At 38.5% G+C, this 13,846-nt stretch overlaps 1 protein-coding gene across 3 annotated transcripts in view; it reads right to left on the reverse strand.

The window, feature by feature from the left end:
• Positions 1-5,013: 5,013 nt before the first annotated feature.
• Positions 5,014-13,846, reverse strand: part of LOC140912808 (uncharacterized) — a 69,058-nt gene continuing 60,225 nt past the window's right edge. For all 3 annotated transcript variants that reach the window (XM_073347899.1, XM_073347900.1, XM_073347898.1), the window contains exons 26-29: positions 11,035-11,132; positions 8,662-8,796; positions 7,694-7,805; positions 5,014-6,690 (exon numbers count right to left, since the gene is read on the reverse strand). In XM_073347899.1, the coding sequence (XP_073204000.1) occupies positions 6,532-6,690; positions 7,694-7,805; positions 8,662-8,796; positions 11,035-11,132 (504 nt within the window). In that variant the 3' untranslated portion in view covers positions 5,014-6,531. The remainder of the gene's footprint in view (positions 6,691-7,693; positions 7,806-8,661; positions 8,797-11,034; positions 11,133-13,846) is intronic.

Here is a 13,846-nt window from a genome sequence, read left to right on the forward strand (position 1 = left end):
TGAGACAAGCAAGATCTAGCCCATAGTTTACAAAGGAGCAAGAGCTTCAGGTACTTTTGAGATCCTAGACCTGTAGCATTAAATCATCAAATACAATGTGAAATTATCTCAGGGCAATACTTACTCAAGAGAACAGGAGATGGTGAGGATTCGTAAAAGCTCCTTTGTAAAAGTGAAATGATCTCACCTTCTATTACATTTATATCAGCTTGAGGAATGGAGTTCGCAGAATACCTACATCTGTCAAGCCATTTTTGGAAACATTTGTTTTCAGCTTGTGCTTATCAAAGTGTCAGCTTAAAGGACAGGATAAATTAGGGCAGAATTTCTGACAACCCTGGATTCTTTCCCACTAAGTTGTTCACTACGTTATGGTTAATAGTAAACTTTCCTCCCACTAAAATACAAAAAAGAACCTCTCACACAAGGGTTGAATAAGGCTGAAATAATCCGTACATCCATTGCTGTCATTGAAAAGCTTTTTGCTTCATTACACCACAAATAACTAAAAATAGCCTACTATCATTCTCTTACCAGTCACCTAGAAGCTGCCACTGGTTAAAGGAAAAGTTCTTACCATGTACAGTACTGGTGTTTCAACTGTACACGTTATCTGTTTTTGTAGTACAGAGACAGAAAATAGCCAGCTTATCTTGGTGCTTGGATGACTCTGTACCTGAAAATGGGGGTTGAATCAGCAACAAGTCACCCAACTGAGTGATAACTATTTTACATCTAAAGAGGGTTATTATATACAGTGTGTCTATCACAAAAGGGCTGTGACGTTCTTGAACTTTTATAAGATCACGAAATGGTGAATCCAAATAGAAAATAAACAAAAACAGTCTTGGTCAAAATCCAAGAAATAAAGACTCATTAAAGGGAATAAGCAATAGCTTTGTTGGCTAATGCACTTACAATAGTTGCTATTAAGGAGTCAACACTTACCTACAGTAGTAATTCTGCATTATTTCCCTATTCTCCAAAAAGGAAATAACTAAAGCAGCATCTCAGACACTACTGGGGATGAATGTTGACTTTGTAAATATCAAGATCTGAACAACTGTCCTACTCCACCCTGAATGTAGCCTGTGATAATGTAGCAGAATTCAAGTACAAGATTCCTTCAGCCCACAGTCGATGATTCACTTCAGTTCATGTGACATATGTTCTAACAATCAGCTTTGTATCTGCCACATCCCTGTAGCCATTAAACTCTTTCCATTTCAAAACTCACCAGGTGTTCAATTTTCTTCTCTGTCTAGAAGTGCCTCTCTAGAAGAGGAAGAAAGGCTATTCACATGTGTTCGTATGTATCCCTTTGCCTGATTATGTAACCTTTCCTGATCTCTGAACAGCTGTCACTCTTGCAGTCAGACTGACTTCTAAACTGTTCATCCATCATTCCCTTTTTCTTTCACGGACAGAGGAACAGCAGTCATTTTCAAACTTCCAGATGACATTCCGCCACTTACACGGATCCTTTTCTACAAAAGGATCACAGCATTTTGCAAACATCTAGTTTTAGGTCCTCCCTCTAATTTTGTGTCAGTCATTAAGTATATCCCCGTTTTACAAATAGAGAAAACTGAAAAAGACAGTACAAGCAATTGTTATGCAAGGTCACAGAGGAAGTGGCAGAGTGAAGAAGTGAATTCATGTGCCCTGAATCTCAGTCTCAAGTTCCAAACAAGGTCCCTATTTATTTTAACATACGAAATAGGAAACCATTTCAAATCAGCCATATAGTGAACGACACAATACCCATCCATCTCCTCCTTCCTTCCTTGTCTTCAAAACAATGGGCACAATTCTGTAACCATTTACACTGGTATAAATCAGGAGCCATTCCATCGAACGCAGCAAAGGTACAGCAGTGTAAAAACTGGTAAAATGAATCAGAATCAGGCCCACTATTTGACGCCATTTGAAGCCTAACACCACATTTTACAAACACTTCTGAATAGATAATCGGTCAAATTCTCAGTTGTTATAATTCAGCAAAGCTCCATTAAGAGTAGTGGAGCTATGGCCTTTTATATGGTGAAAGCCTAAACTGAACAGTGCCCAAGTGCTATCAAGGAGTGTGGTGTGGAATAGCCTCAGGTCCAACAATAATCTCATGAATGCTCTGCACTCACAGCATACTGCATTTCTGAAGACGATTAGGAAAGCTGCTCAGTTCACTTATGTCACCAGAAACCTGGACAGTTCTGCTTGTCTATAAAGTATTGCTAAATCAAAAGTAATTTAGACAAGTGGTTTTAAATGAGGATTCCCACAGCAAAAAGCTGAAAGCAAGTTGAAGACAAGAGCATTACAGTTACACAGGCCAAATTTGACTGTGAATCCTGGGTATTGCAAAGTCCACACTAGTTGAGAGATTTTTATGAAATCTTGCATGCATGCAGATCTTTTATCAACTAGATGATACATTTTCTTGTGTTGGCACCTACAAAGATGGGTTAGCCATTTAATGACAAAGTTAAAACAACAACAACACACAATTAAGTATAACCTGGCCTTTTTCCTAGGATTTCTAAACCCACATATGCATGGCAGTGCCAAACTTGGAAAGGAGGATCAAGTAAGTCCTAAATGTATCTCAGTCAACTTGACCATTTAACAGGTTTCAGAGAAGCAGCTGTGTTAGTCTGTATTCGCAAAAAGAAAAGGAGTACTTCAAGTGAGCTGTAGCTCACGAAAGCTCATGCTCAAATAAATTTGTTAGTCTCTAAGGTGCCACAAGTACTCCTTTTCTTTTGACCATTTAAGTATCACTGTGTCACAGAGGCTCATTTGTAGCTCACTACTCTGGTCAGTAACTCGTCAGGCCTGACACACTCATAGGTATCTACAAGATGTCATGTCTTTGGAAAATTCACTGATCATTAATATTCTTGCATGATGTATGTACACAATGGGTATTATGAGTTATGGATATATGGTAGAACTATGACTAAAATGTGTTTAAACCAGACATATCAGGGGCAGCTAGTAAACAAGTCTGCCCTAGACAAAGGAATAAGTCTGCTTCTCTGAGCAGTCCAGACATCGGGCAGAGACAATGAAGGTCTATTTACATATTAGGTAAATAAAGCTATCAGGTTAGCAAGCATAGGAGGCGACAGCTTGGCATCTACACTCCGCAGGAGAGAGAAGCCTGGTCTCCATTTTACTTTTCAAAATATACATCGGCCTATAAAGACAGAGGGCTGAACCTCAAAGTGATAAACAATAGAATCAACTGACTTATACAATATTATTGTATTATAAAAGTGCACTGATCCTTTATGAAACCTTATGACACACTACTGATTAATAATGTGAACTGTATGTACTAACTCTACGTAAGGGATAATGAATGCTTATTAATATTATGCTTTACAGTCTTTTACCCAAAGGGAGAAACTGGTCTCTCGGAGACAGGAGGGAATGTCACGTCTTCTGATGCATGGAGTGGGTTTAGCCCACGAAAGCTTATGCCCAAATAAATTTGCTAGTTTCTAAAGTGCCACAAGGACTCCTCGTTGTTTTTGCTGATACAGACTAACACAGCTACCACCCTGAAACCTGTCACGTCATCTGACTCCAAAGAAATTAAGCAAGGTGTGATCAAAACAGTGGAAGCCCAATTTACATATAAATTAGCAGGGGTATGGAAAGACCAGAAGGGAAGAGGAGCATGAGGTTATCCTCCCTCTTGAAGCAAGGTCAATGAACTTTGAGAACTATGCTTTTCAAAGGTTTACTGAACTATACAGGGACGGGCAGAGAACCCCCACGTTATCTATCATTAGACCAACATAAGGCAACAGAGCTCTTGCAAGCTGAGGAAGATGGGTCCTTTAATGAGGGTGGGAGGAGTTTTAAATCTCTGGAAATGGAATATAGGTAAGAAACCTATACAGATATTTCATTTAGTAAGACAAGGGAAGCCAGCACCTTGTATTTCTGAGGAAGATCCTAACTGAGGGAAAGCCAGGGGTGGGAAGAAGGAAGATTGGTGAGAGAGAGAGAGAGAGAAACCATCTTAAACAAACCCTGTACCTTGCTGGATTAAGCTTTAGAGTTTTAGATGTGCTTTTTCACTTTTACTTGCTTGTAACCTTCTCTACTTCTATTTCTTGGCATCACTTAACCTATGTCCTAGTGTTAATAAATTTGTTTTATTTTTACTATGCAGTGGAGTGTTTACAAGGAAGGGTGCATCTGACCCAGTTGTAAGTTAGAAAGCTACAATGTACTTTTGTCTCTTTAAAGGAATAAGCAAACTATTATTTCTCTGAGCTGTCCAGGAGAGGGCTGCACACTGCAGAGCCCATGGTTTTGGGAACACTGGGGACTGGGAGTGTGTTGGGGTCACTGCTAATATTAACCAAGTCTGGTAAGACATGAGCGTGTTTGTGATAACTGCTGACAGGCTGTTGGATTCAAAGTGTTGAGTCAGGTGTACAGTATACAGAACATGAAGTGCATGCTGGTTGTGTCCCCCCCGCACAGGCAGGGAGCAGAAGCATTTTGGGGCACTCATGGTTGTAATACAGTGACAATCTCTCACTGGTCTGAAATGCACCCCAGAATTTGACAAATCACAGTTAGAGTTCACTTAGACAGCCTTCCCCAACTGCAAGCACTCCTCTGTGATCCTTATGAGGAAAGTTAAGGTGACCACAATTTACTCCTTTTCAACAACGTCATTTGATCAGCTAACCTTTTTCTAATGTGGCTCTTTTAATGGGAATCACGTCTAACATAGCTCTTCTGGATCAGATAAATATTTGTGTATGGCAAAAAGCATGGCCTCAGCTAATTAGTTTTCTGGCTTTCACTGAAACTTTAACCTGTATTGCTACTCTGAAACCTGTATTGTGTGTCATATGTAATTAGAGTGTATACAAACACAAATACAATTGCTATCACTATCAAGCTGATTGAAAGTGCACCAATATCCTATTCTGGCTCTAATTAAAAATGATTCTATAAATAACATATGGAGCAGGCAGCATAATGTATCTGATGAAAAGATAAGAACGTTTAATGAACTGAAGAAAAACGGCCAAAAAGGTAGCAGGACAGCAGCCTTTGGTGGTAAAACTTGAAGAAAAAGAATCATATTTGTCAAAAAAGAAATTAATCTGATTTTGATGGGTCACCCAGTGTCTAAAAAACTACATCTCCAAAACTTTAACATCAGCATGGAATACTACATTAAAGGACTTTTGTGATCCTAGCTAAAGCCTCAACTGATATTAATGTCCCATTTACATTTCTCATACACAGGAACCTGTTTTTTGCTAAAAACAGGTTCAGAAAGTGAACTACTCTGCTACAGATAATGTGTTACAGCTTAAATCACTGGTAAAATAATGCAAAACTCCATTACATAGTAATCATCAGGTCACAGCATTAACAGCAGTCTCTCTTCTTCACAAAAAAATAAATATATTTTTGGACTCAGAAAATTTCACTCAACTTCAGTGTACATTATAACAAAGCATGCATATTTTTATACAAGATGCTTCATTATGCTCATACAGAAAACAGCTGAAAGTATGTCTCCGCACCACTCACTTGAAAATGTATTATGTGCTTCTCACTTAACTGAATCAGAAGAAATGTTCTGAAATGTGTGCATGAACACAACCTATTTATCGAAAGGTTTAAGAGAACATAAGAAAACTTCAAAAGCCAGGAATCCAGAGCCCTACAGGGATGCGACTCTTAAGTGTGCAGTGGAGCCTGATCCTGACTGGGGGTGCCAGAAGCTAGTATAACAAGAAAAAAATAACAGTAATTCAGCTAACTGAGATAGGTTAGAGCAACTGCCATTTGAAGTGATGTGATCTGGCTAAAAGCAAAAGGAGGAATGTCTTAATTTTGATTCTATATTCAAACTCCTAATGTCAAAGTTCTCCTTGTTGTTAGCTGTCAGCCTTTTCTCGTTAATATAATTACTAAATTGTGCATCCTGTTAGCAATAACACAGACAATTACAGGTATTTACTCTTCACACACCCACAGAGCAGAGTTCAGTTCTTAAAGTTTTATTTCCAGTAGAGAAACCCACAATGAATCCAGCTTTTTTCTTTTATTGCACTCTGTAAAGCTTCTTTACAAGAAGCTAATAAACAGTAATAGTTGATATTCCTTTAAAATTTATATTGTAATTTTCTTAAAATAAAATGTATATAGAAAAGATACCATTTACAACCCAATTCAATAGTATTCAATTATTATATATTCCCAAACAATATAATGCAGCAGTTTTTTTATAGGTTGCACTGAAGGGGAATATCTTCTCTTTAGCAAATATAATATTCCATTGTTAAGGAGCAATTCAAGTCAACTTTGGAGTAACCGTGATATACAAAAACTTCTTACAAGAAGCTCAAAATGCACATATTGTAATGAGGATATATACAACTGTGTCCAGTGCATAGTTTAACAACAGCATGTGAAAAGTCCATTATCTTGAGTTGGCACACCATTATCTAGAAGAAAATAATTTACCCAGCAATTGCGATGCATTTAGAGAATGCCAGTGAGGCACAGAAAAACAACAACATGTAGTGTCACCAAGTATGTGAGGAATAAATAGCGGGATTTTGCTCTGGAGGTCAGCAGCTTGGAGCAGTAAAGGCTTCGCCCTCGAAGCCATCTTTTGAAAGAAAGGGCTCCTCCTTTCATCTGCAGGAAACAAACAACTTCAAATAAATAATCATCAGAAAAGATGCAAGAGAAGCTCTCATTATACTCTAGATTTGTGAAGTACTGTAATCCTTCCAACTGGGTCTGCACACATGGCATTAAAATAAGGGATTCGTGGGGAAAAGAATGGAGCAGTTACAAAAGATATGGGGGGGAGGGGAAAGAGGCTACAGGGTGAGTGTAATATTTAATTACATACACAGAGCAGAGATATAGACAAAATTATATGCACACACACAATTTATATAATACATGTAAATATCCAATATACACCCAAAATATACATAAACGGTATACATTTTATTTAATTGACATTTGCATGAAAGTACAGGTTACCATCCATAACACAGCATAACACTGAAAGGTAAAGTCAAACATACTGTTTTATTTTCAATATTTTACTGACATTTTGAACGTACACATATGCATCTCTCCAGGGTATGCCCATCACCATGATCTCTGGCACTATAAAAGATGTATCTTAGATGTCTGATTTTTAGTACAGAGGGAGATGCTGGCCGATTTCAGGTGTTTGATTCAAAAATATATTCAGTAAATTCATTACATTCCCACAAACCTGTAATATTTCTCTTCTAGTTCATCCCTTGAAAAGGCTACCTCCAGATACACATATTTACAACAGCAACCTCTCACCTGGGAATGTTTACACATACAATGGGCAGATCCTCAGCTAGAATAAATGAAGCCACAGGAGCTATGATGATTTGTACCAGCTCAGGATCTGGCCCAATGTGTTTAGCTGTTCGCAGTTTTACTCTTTTATTATTCATTTCAGCGCACTTGTAGTTTACTGCTCCATTCTTTTGGGTTATTTATTAAAAATATGATTTAATTAAAAGAATTTGAAGAGAAAAGACTTCCCCGTTCTCTCAGCCATTTGCGACTGGAGGTGTACAGTGTGAGCACCCATTTTTAGGCAACTTACGACTCAGAATTTCTTCAAGGTTACACATTTCCTTACCTTACGTACAACAATGTGTTCGCTAGGATTGATGATCAAAGCCTCTCTTTCCTCAGACTCCATCTGAACAGTGTATTCTCTAGGTACAGACCTGTAACTACTCATTTCAAGTCTAGAGAAAAGAAATTGAAAAGGCAGGAGGAAACATTACTGAGTTATCTACTCTTTAGAAATACCATTATCAATTATCATCTACCTACGGAAACATTCTTTTGTACAGCTCAACTAGTGCTTACTGCTTTTGGTAAAGAAAACAAAAGGAAACTATTTGTCATGTCTTTTTCAGTTTCCTCTTTTTGATTCTGGATGTTTTACTTATTCATACTAACCCTAACTTTCTTTTCCTCTCTCTAGCTGATTGTTTAGTACTTCTCAAATTAGGATGGTGATTTTATTTATTTGGATGTAATTAATATATGACTTTATCTCTCTGAGTGTATGTATAAAATCTGTTATACGTGGAATACTCTGCTAATTCAAGGGGAGAAAACAGTACTGACTAGTGAGTTCAGCTAGGAAATCGGTAGACATTTTTAAATTTAGATCAGCACAAAGACCCAGCAATTTGCGATAGAAGTTTTCACTGCTGTCAAACTGGTTCTGTGCCTAGCCACGAAAATCCAACATTTTTCATCACTAACATCACTAAAGGACAGTGGCAAGCAACAAATAAAAACTTCAAGCTAAAATTTTTAGACACACTAGACACTTAGTATTAACATCAGCCACAGTAACTCAAAAGGAAAATTCTTACATTCTTCCAAGAGGAAAAAACCTGCAATTGGTCGTTTAGGCCCTGATGCTACAATTAGATCCATAGGAATGAATCACTGTGCCCATGTGGAGCTCCCCCGCCTGCTGATTTCAAAGACATTCCCTGTGAACATAAGGGTTTGCTGCATGGCTCCAACTGTATGGTCGGCTCATATGGTCTGAAAAGGGAAAAATATTGTGCAAGTATCTCCAACCTTTTACATTGTTCCTCAGTGAGTCTTAAGGCATCTTCTGCAGCTTCTCTCCTACTCCTTTCTTCTGACAGCGTTTCTGTCAGTTGCAACAGGGCCTGTTGCACTGAATCATACTGCTGCTGTGTCTCTGCAAGCCTATGGCAAATGCAAATACTAAATCAATTTAAGTACAGAAAGGAAGATTAAATTTTCTGATCATCTTTTTATGTAATTTACTTGTATCTATTACAGCAGTTCAGGTATGCTAACTAGAGATTGCATTTTTCAGTAAAAATATTTCACCAGTCTCGGCTTACCCAAAACTAATCACAAATTCATGTTGAGTTTGCTGAATAGTTTCAAGCAAACCAAAACACTCAAAATGTTTCTGTAATGTTAAAATATTTTGTTCTGACCAGACTCAAAATTTCTCTTTCTGATTTCACGTATTTTGACAAAAGCAAAGGAGGACTAGAGTCACAAAGGCATAAGGCAATTAGGTCACTGGGCCAGGGAAAAAGAGTGGGAATGACTCTATAGCACAGTGGTTAGGGCACTCTCTAAAGAAGTGGGAGAGCCAGGTTCATGTCCCTGCTCCAGTGACTAATTATTTATGAACAGTGGAACAACTTCCACAGGAGAGACTGAGAAAGACTCACACCAGAATATCCCATGGTCCAGTGGCTAGGCACTCTCCTGTGACCCAACTGCAAATCCCTTGTCCACATCAGGCAAAGGGAAGAATCAAGCCTGGGTTTCTCTTCCATCCCAAGAAAGATTCCTAACCACTGGCCTAAAGATTACAAGGGAGGACTCCTCCTCCTCATTTCCCTAGCCTTTCTGTGAATCTAGTTCTCCTTAGCTCGTCAAAATCCCCAAAATTGAAGCAAAATGCTCAGTTTTGACCTGATTCAAAAAAAAAAAAAAAATTGTTTTGATTTCCCAGAAGTTTCAAAAATTTCCTTTTCAGTTTGACCTGGGGGAAAAAACAAAACCAAACAAAAAAAACCCCAAAACATTTTGTACATTTTTTGGAATTACCAACTAACTGAAAAATCCATTATTGCCCAGCTGTAATACTGAATCGGAGTCAAAGTCAAGTCACTCATAACATGAGTACGACAGGTCTGGTTTTAAAAGAAAATATCACCAAATATACCTCAATTTTTTTTCACATTTAAGACCGCTAATTCAATTACACTCTTAATAATTCCTATTTCTTATATACGCTTATCAATAAATCTCAAAGTGCTTATAATTATAACTCAAAATGATCTAGACAAACTGGAGAAATGGTCTGAATAAACAGGATAAAATTCAATAAGGACAAATGCAAAGTACTCCACTTAGGAAAGAACAATCAGTTGCACACATACAAAATGAGAAATGACTGCCTAGGAAGGAGTACTGAGGAAAGGGATCTGGGGGTCACAGCGGACCACAAGCTAAATGAGTTAACAGTGTAACTCTGTTGCAAAAAAAGCAATCATTCTGTATGAGTATTGTAAGCAAGACACGCAAAGTAATTCTTCCACTCTATTCCACGCTGATTAGGCCTCAATTAGAGTAGTGTGTCCAGTTTTGGGCACCACATTTCAGGAAAGATATGGACAAACTGGAGAAAGTCCAGAGAAGAGCAACAAAAATTATTAAAGATCTAGAAAACATGACCTATGAGGGAAGATTGAAAAAATTGGGTTTGTTTAGTCTGGAAAAGAGTAGACTGATAAGGGACATGATAACAGTTTTCAAGTACATAAAGGTTATTACAAGGAGGAGGGAGAAAAAATTGTTCTTCTTAACCTCTGAGGATAGGACAAGAAGCAATGGGCTTAAATTGCAGCAAGGGAGGTTTAGGTTGGACATTAGGAAAAATCTGGTGGTTAAGCACTGGAATAAATTGCCTACAGAGATTGTGGAATCTCCATCATTGAAGGTTTATAAGAGCAGGTTAGACAAACACCTGTTTGGGATGGTCTAGATAATAATGAGACCTGGGGACTGGACTAGATGACCTCTTAAGGTCTCTCTAGTCCTATGATTCACAATCTTTTTAATGTAATTATCCTAAACATCCCTGAGACATAGGGAATCATTATTATCCTCATTTTGCAGATGGAGAACAAGGCACAGAGGTGGCAAGGTCACACAGGAAGTCCATGGCGGAGAAGCAAATTGAACCTGGGTCTCCCATATCCTAGGTCAGCACCCTAACCACTGGACCATCCTTCCTCTCTGATAAATTCACTGTAAACATTCCCTTTCTTAAACATCAATTTTATCTTCCAAAAACAGCCTTGCACAAAAACAGGAGTGTGAAGCAGTAGACCAGAAGTAGCATTGGCATAAACAAGAAAAAAAACCCCATCATAAATTGATGTCATCAATCCTGACCTTTTTCTGAGTTCATTTAGTTCCATATTGTCTATTTCAACAATAACCGCAGCTCTCTCTTGCGGAGCTCCTGGGGGAACTTCTGCTCTAGTTTCAGCCTAGAAAATATAAAATATTAAAATAATACTTTTAAAAAATAAGAACCTGATGACCATGTTTCCAGTTACAAAATCTGTTCTGCCAGTTGAAAAAAATTAGTTCCACAACTTAGTGGTGTTTGTATCTGATATTGTGCCATTTAATCCTCAAATTCTGGGGTTACAACGTCCCAAATGTACACACAAACCGAGTCTCTTTTTGCTGCCAGGAGGACATTTCCTATGCAAGCCACAAGACTCAAAGATTCCATGACCTCCATTTGCACATTTATTGTTTAGCCTCCGGGGATTTCTGCATGTGAATAAATAAATGGGGTGAGTGAGCAGGCTGAACACTTCTACAAAACAGAGAGAAAGTCTTAAAACAACCCCCAAAGAAAGGCCTTCAGTGAGCAGGGGATCAGCAGCACACTGCAGACACACATGGTGGGTTTACACTAAGGGATCCCTACCAATAAACCAGCAAGGTAGTGCAGGATGACTAGTTCAAAAAAAAAAAAAAAAAAAGAGATTGTGGTAAGGCACCCTTCAAAGCTTTAAGGCAATGTTTGTTAAGAACAGGAAAGCAGAAGAACTGAAACGTCATAAGTGCGAAAGAGGCCTAAGGGTACAGCTGGCAAAGTGTTCACTGTTCTATAACAGCAACTCCTACCAGGTCTGACAATCTCACTACACCTAGCACACTGCTTTCATAGCAGTTGTCTATTAAGAATATCATTTGAGATCTTAAATAAAGCCAAGATCACAATGGTCATTAATATCGGTGTGAGATTCATGTACAAATACATGTAAGAAGTTATATGTGCACATGGACATCTACAGACACACACAAGAGAAAATATACTTCTAAATCACACACACACACAAAATAGGTTTTGTAAAAATGTGTGAATCAAGGAAAAGTTTACAAACAGGTTTCTTCCACACAAAACATGTATATTCGCCTGCCTGCCTCAGTTCACAAGTAAATTAAGCATTGTAGGTCAATACAAAGGAAGCCCCATTTGCATACAATGTCAACATGAGAACATGAAACCAACATGGAGTCAGCAAACTAGAGAATGAACCACAGGGGATCATCCTTACTCTGGGAACAAAAGCAATGGACTTTGGGGGATATAAGGAGAAGGAAAAAGGATACCATTTGCTCCTTCACCGAGGAAACAAAAATGAACAGAGCTTTTTTGCATTCATGAAAGAAGGTTCCCAGCCATATTGGTTGGAAACACTGGGAGACTGCTTTAGGTGAGAACAGACTTCTTTAGACAGACGGTTAACCTGTTAAAGTTAAGTTTAGTCTCTAGAAAGCATATATTGATTTGTTTTATATGTAACCTGTTTCCGTTATTATCCTTACTCGCGCTCTCTAAAATCTTAGCTTTTGATAATAAACTTATGATTGTTTTCATTATAAATATATCTCACCGCTGTGATGTTCACGAGCTGATCCTCAGTTGACAAACAAGCCACTGTGTACTCTAGCCCCTTGAGATAGCAACCTGGTAATTTCTGTGAGTGTCCAGGGTTCAGGGCTGGATACTGCAGGGAATGCTCTGAGCACCAGAGGTTGGCGGGTGCCTATCCCTAGCCAGCACAGAGACAGCAAGGTCTGTGGAGACCTGGAAGTCAGTGCTTGCGTTGCCAAAGAATGTTAGTTTCAAGGAGCTGAGCTACAGAAGGCACAGACAAGACCACTTCATGCTAAAGGCTGGTAGTGGGGATTTGCCTCACAACCGTGGGTACCTTGAATGTCCCAATATATATATGTATGCAAAAGATGACAAAGGGTACCAACTTGTTGATCAAAAAAGAAATTTAAAAGGCTGGCTCTGCAAATGTCGTTCAGTTAGCACAAAACAGATCGGACTTTTCATAATTTCCCTAAGCATTACCCTTAACATCTTACAAAATTTACTGTGACAAAGCTAGAGCCCCAGACATCATTATCCAATTATCTACTTTTGTCACATCCCAATGCAAAATGAAGACCTCTTCAGAATGCCAAAGGGACTGATCAGAAATGGCATGTGTCAAATATAAAGGGAAGGGTAAATCCCTTTGAAATCCCTCCTGGCCAGGGGAAAGCTCCTCTCACCTGTAAAGGGTTAAGAAGCTAAAGGTAACCTCGCTGGCACCTGACCAAAATGACCAATGAGGAGACAAGATACTTTCAAAAGCTGGGAGGAGGGAGAGAAACAAAGGGTCTGTGTTGGTCTATATGCTGGTCTTTGCCGGGGATAGACCAGGAATGGAGTCTTAGAACTTTTAGTAAGTAATCTAGCTAGGTATGTGTTAGATTATGATTTCTTTAAATGGCTGAGAAAAGAATTGTGCTGAATAGAATAACTATTTCTGTCTGTGTATCTTTTTTGTAACTTAAGGTTTTGCCTACAGGGGTTCTCTATGTTTTTGAATCTAATTACCCTGTAAGATATCTACCATCCTGATTTTGCAGGGGGGATTTCTTTATTTCTATTTACTTCTATTTTTTATTAAAAGTCTTCTTGTAAAAAACTGAATGCTTTTTCATTGTTCTCAGATCCAAGGGTTTGGGTCTGTGGTCACCTATGCAAATTGGTGAGGCTTTTTATCCAACATTTCCCAGGAAAGGGGGGGTGCAAGTGTTGGGAGGATTGTTCATTGTTCTTAAGATCCAAGGGTCTGGGTCTGTAGTCACCTAGGCAAATTGGTGAGGCTTTTTACCAAACCTTGTC

This window comes from Lepidochelys kempii, chromosome 6 (genome assembly GCF_965140265.1).
Source record: "Lepidochelys kempii isolate rLepKem1 chromosome 6, rLepKem1.hap2, whole genome shotgun sequence".
NCBI lineage: Eukaryota > Metazoa > Chordata > Testudines > Cheloniidae > Lepidochelys > Lepidochelys kempii.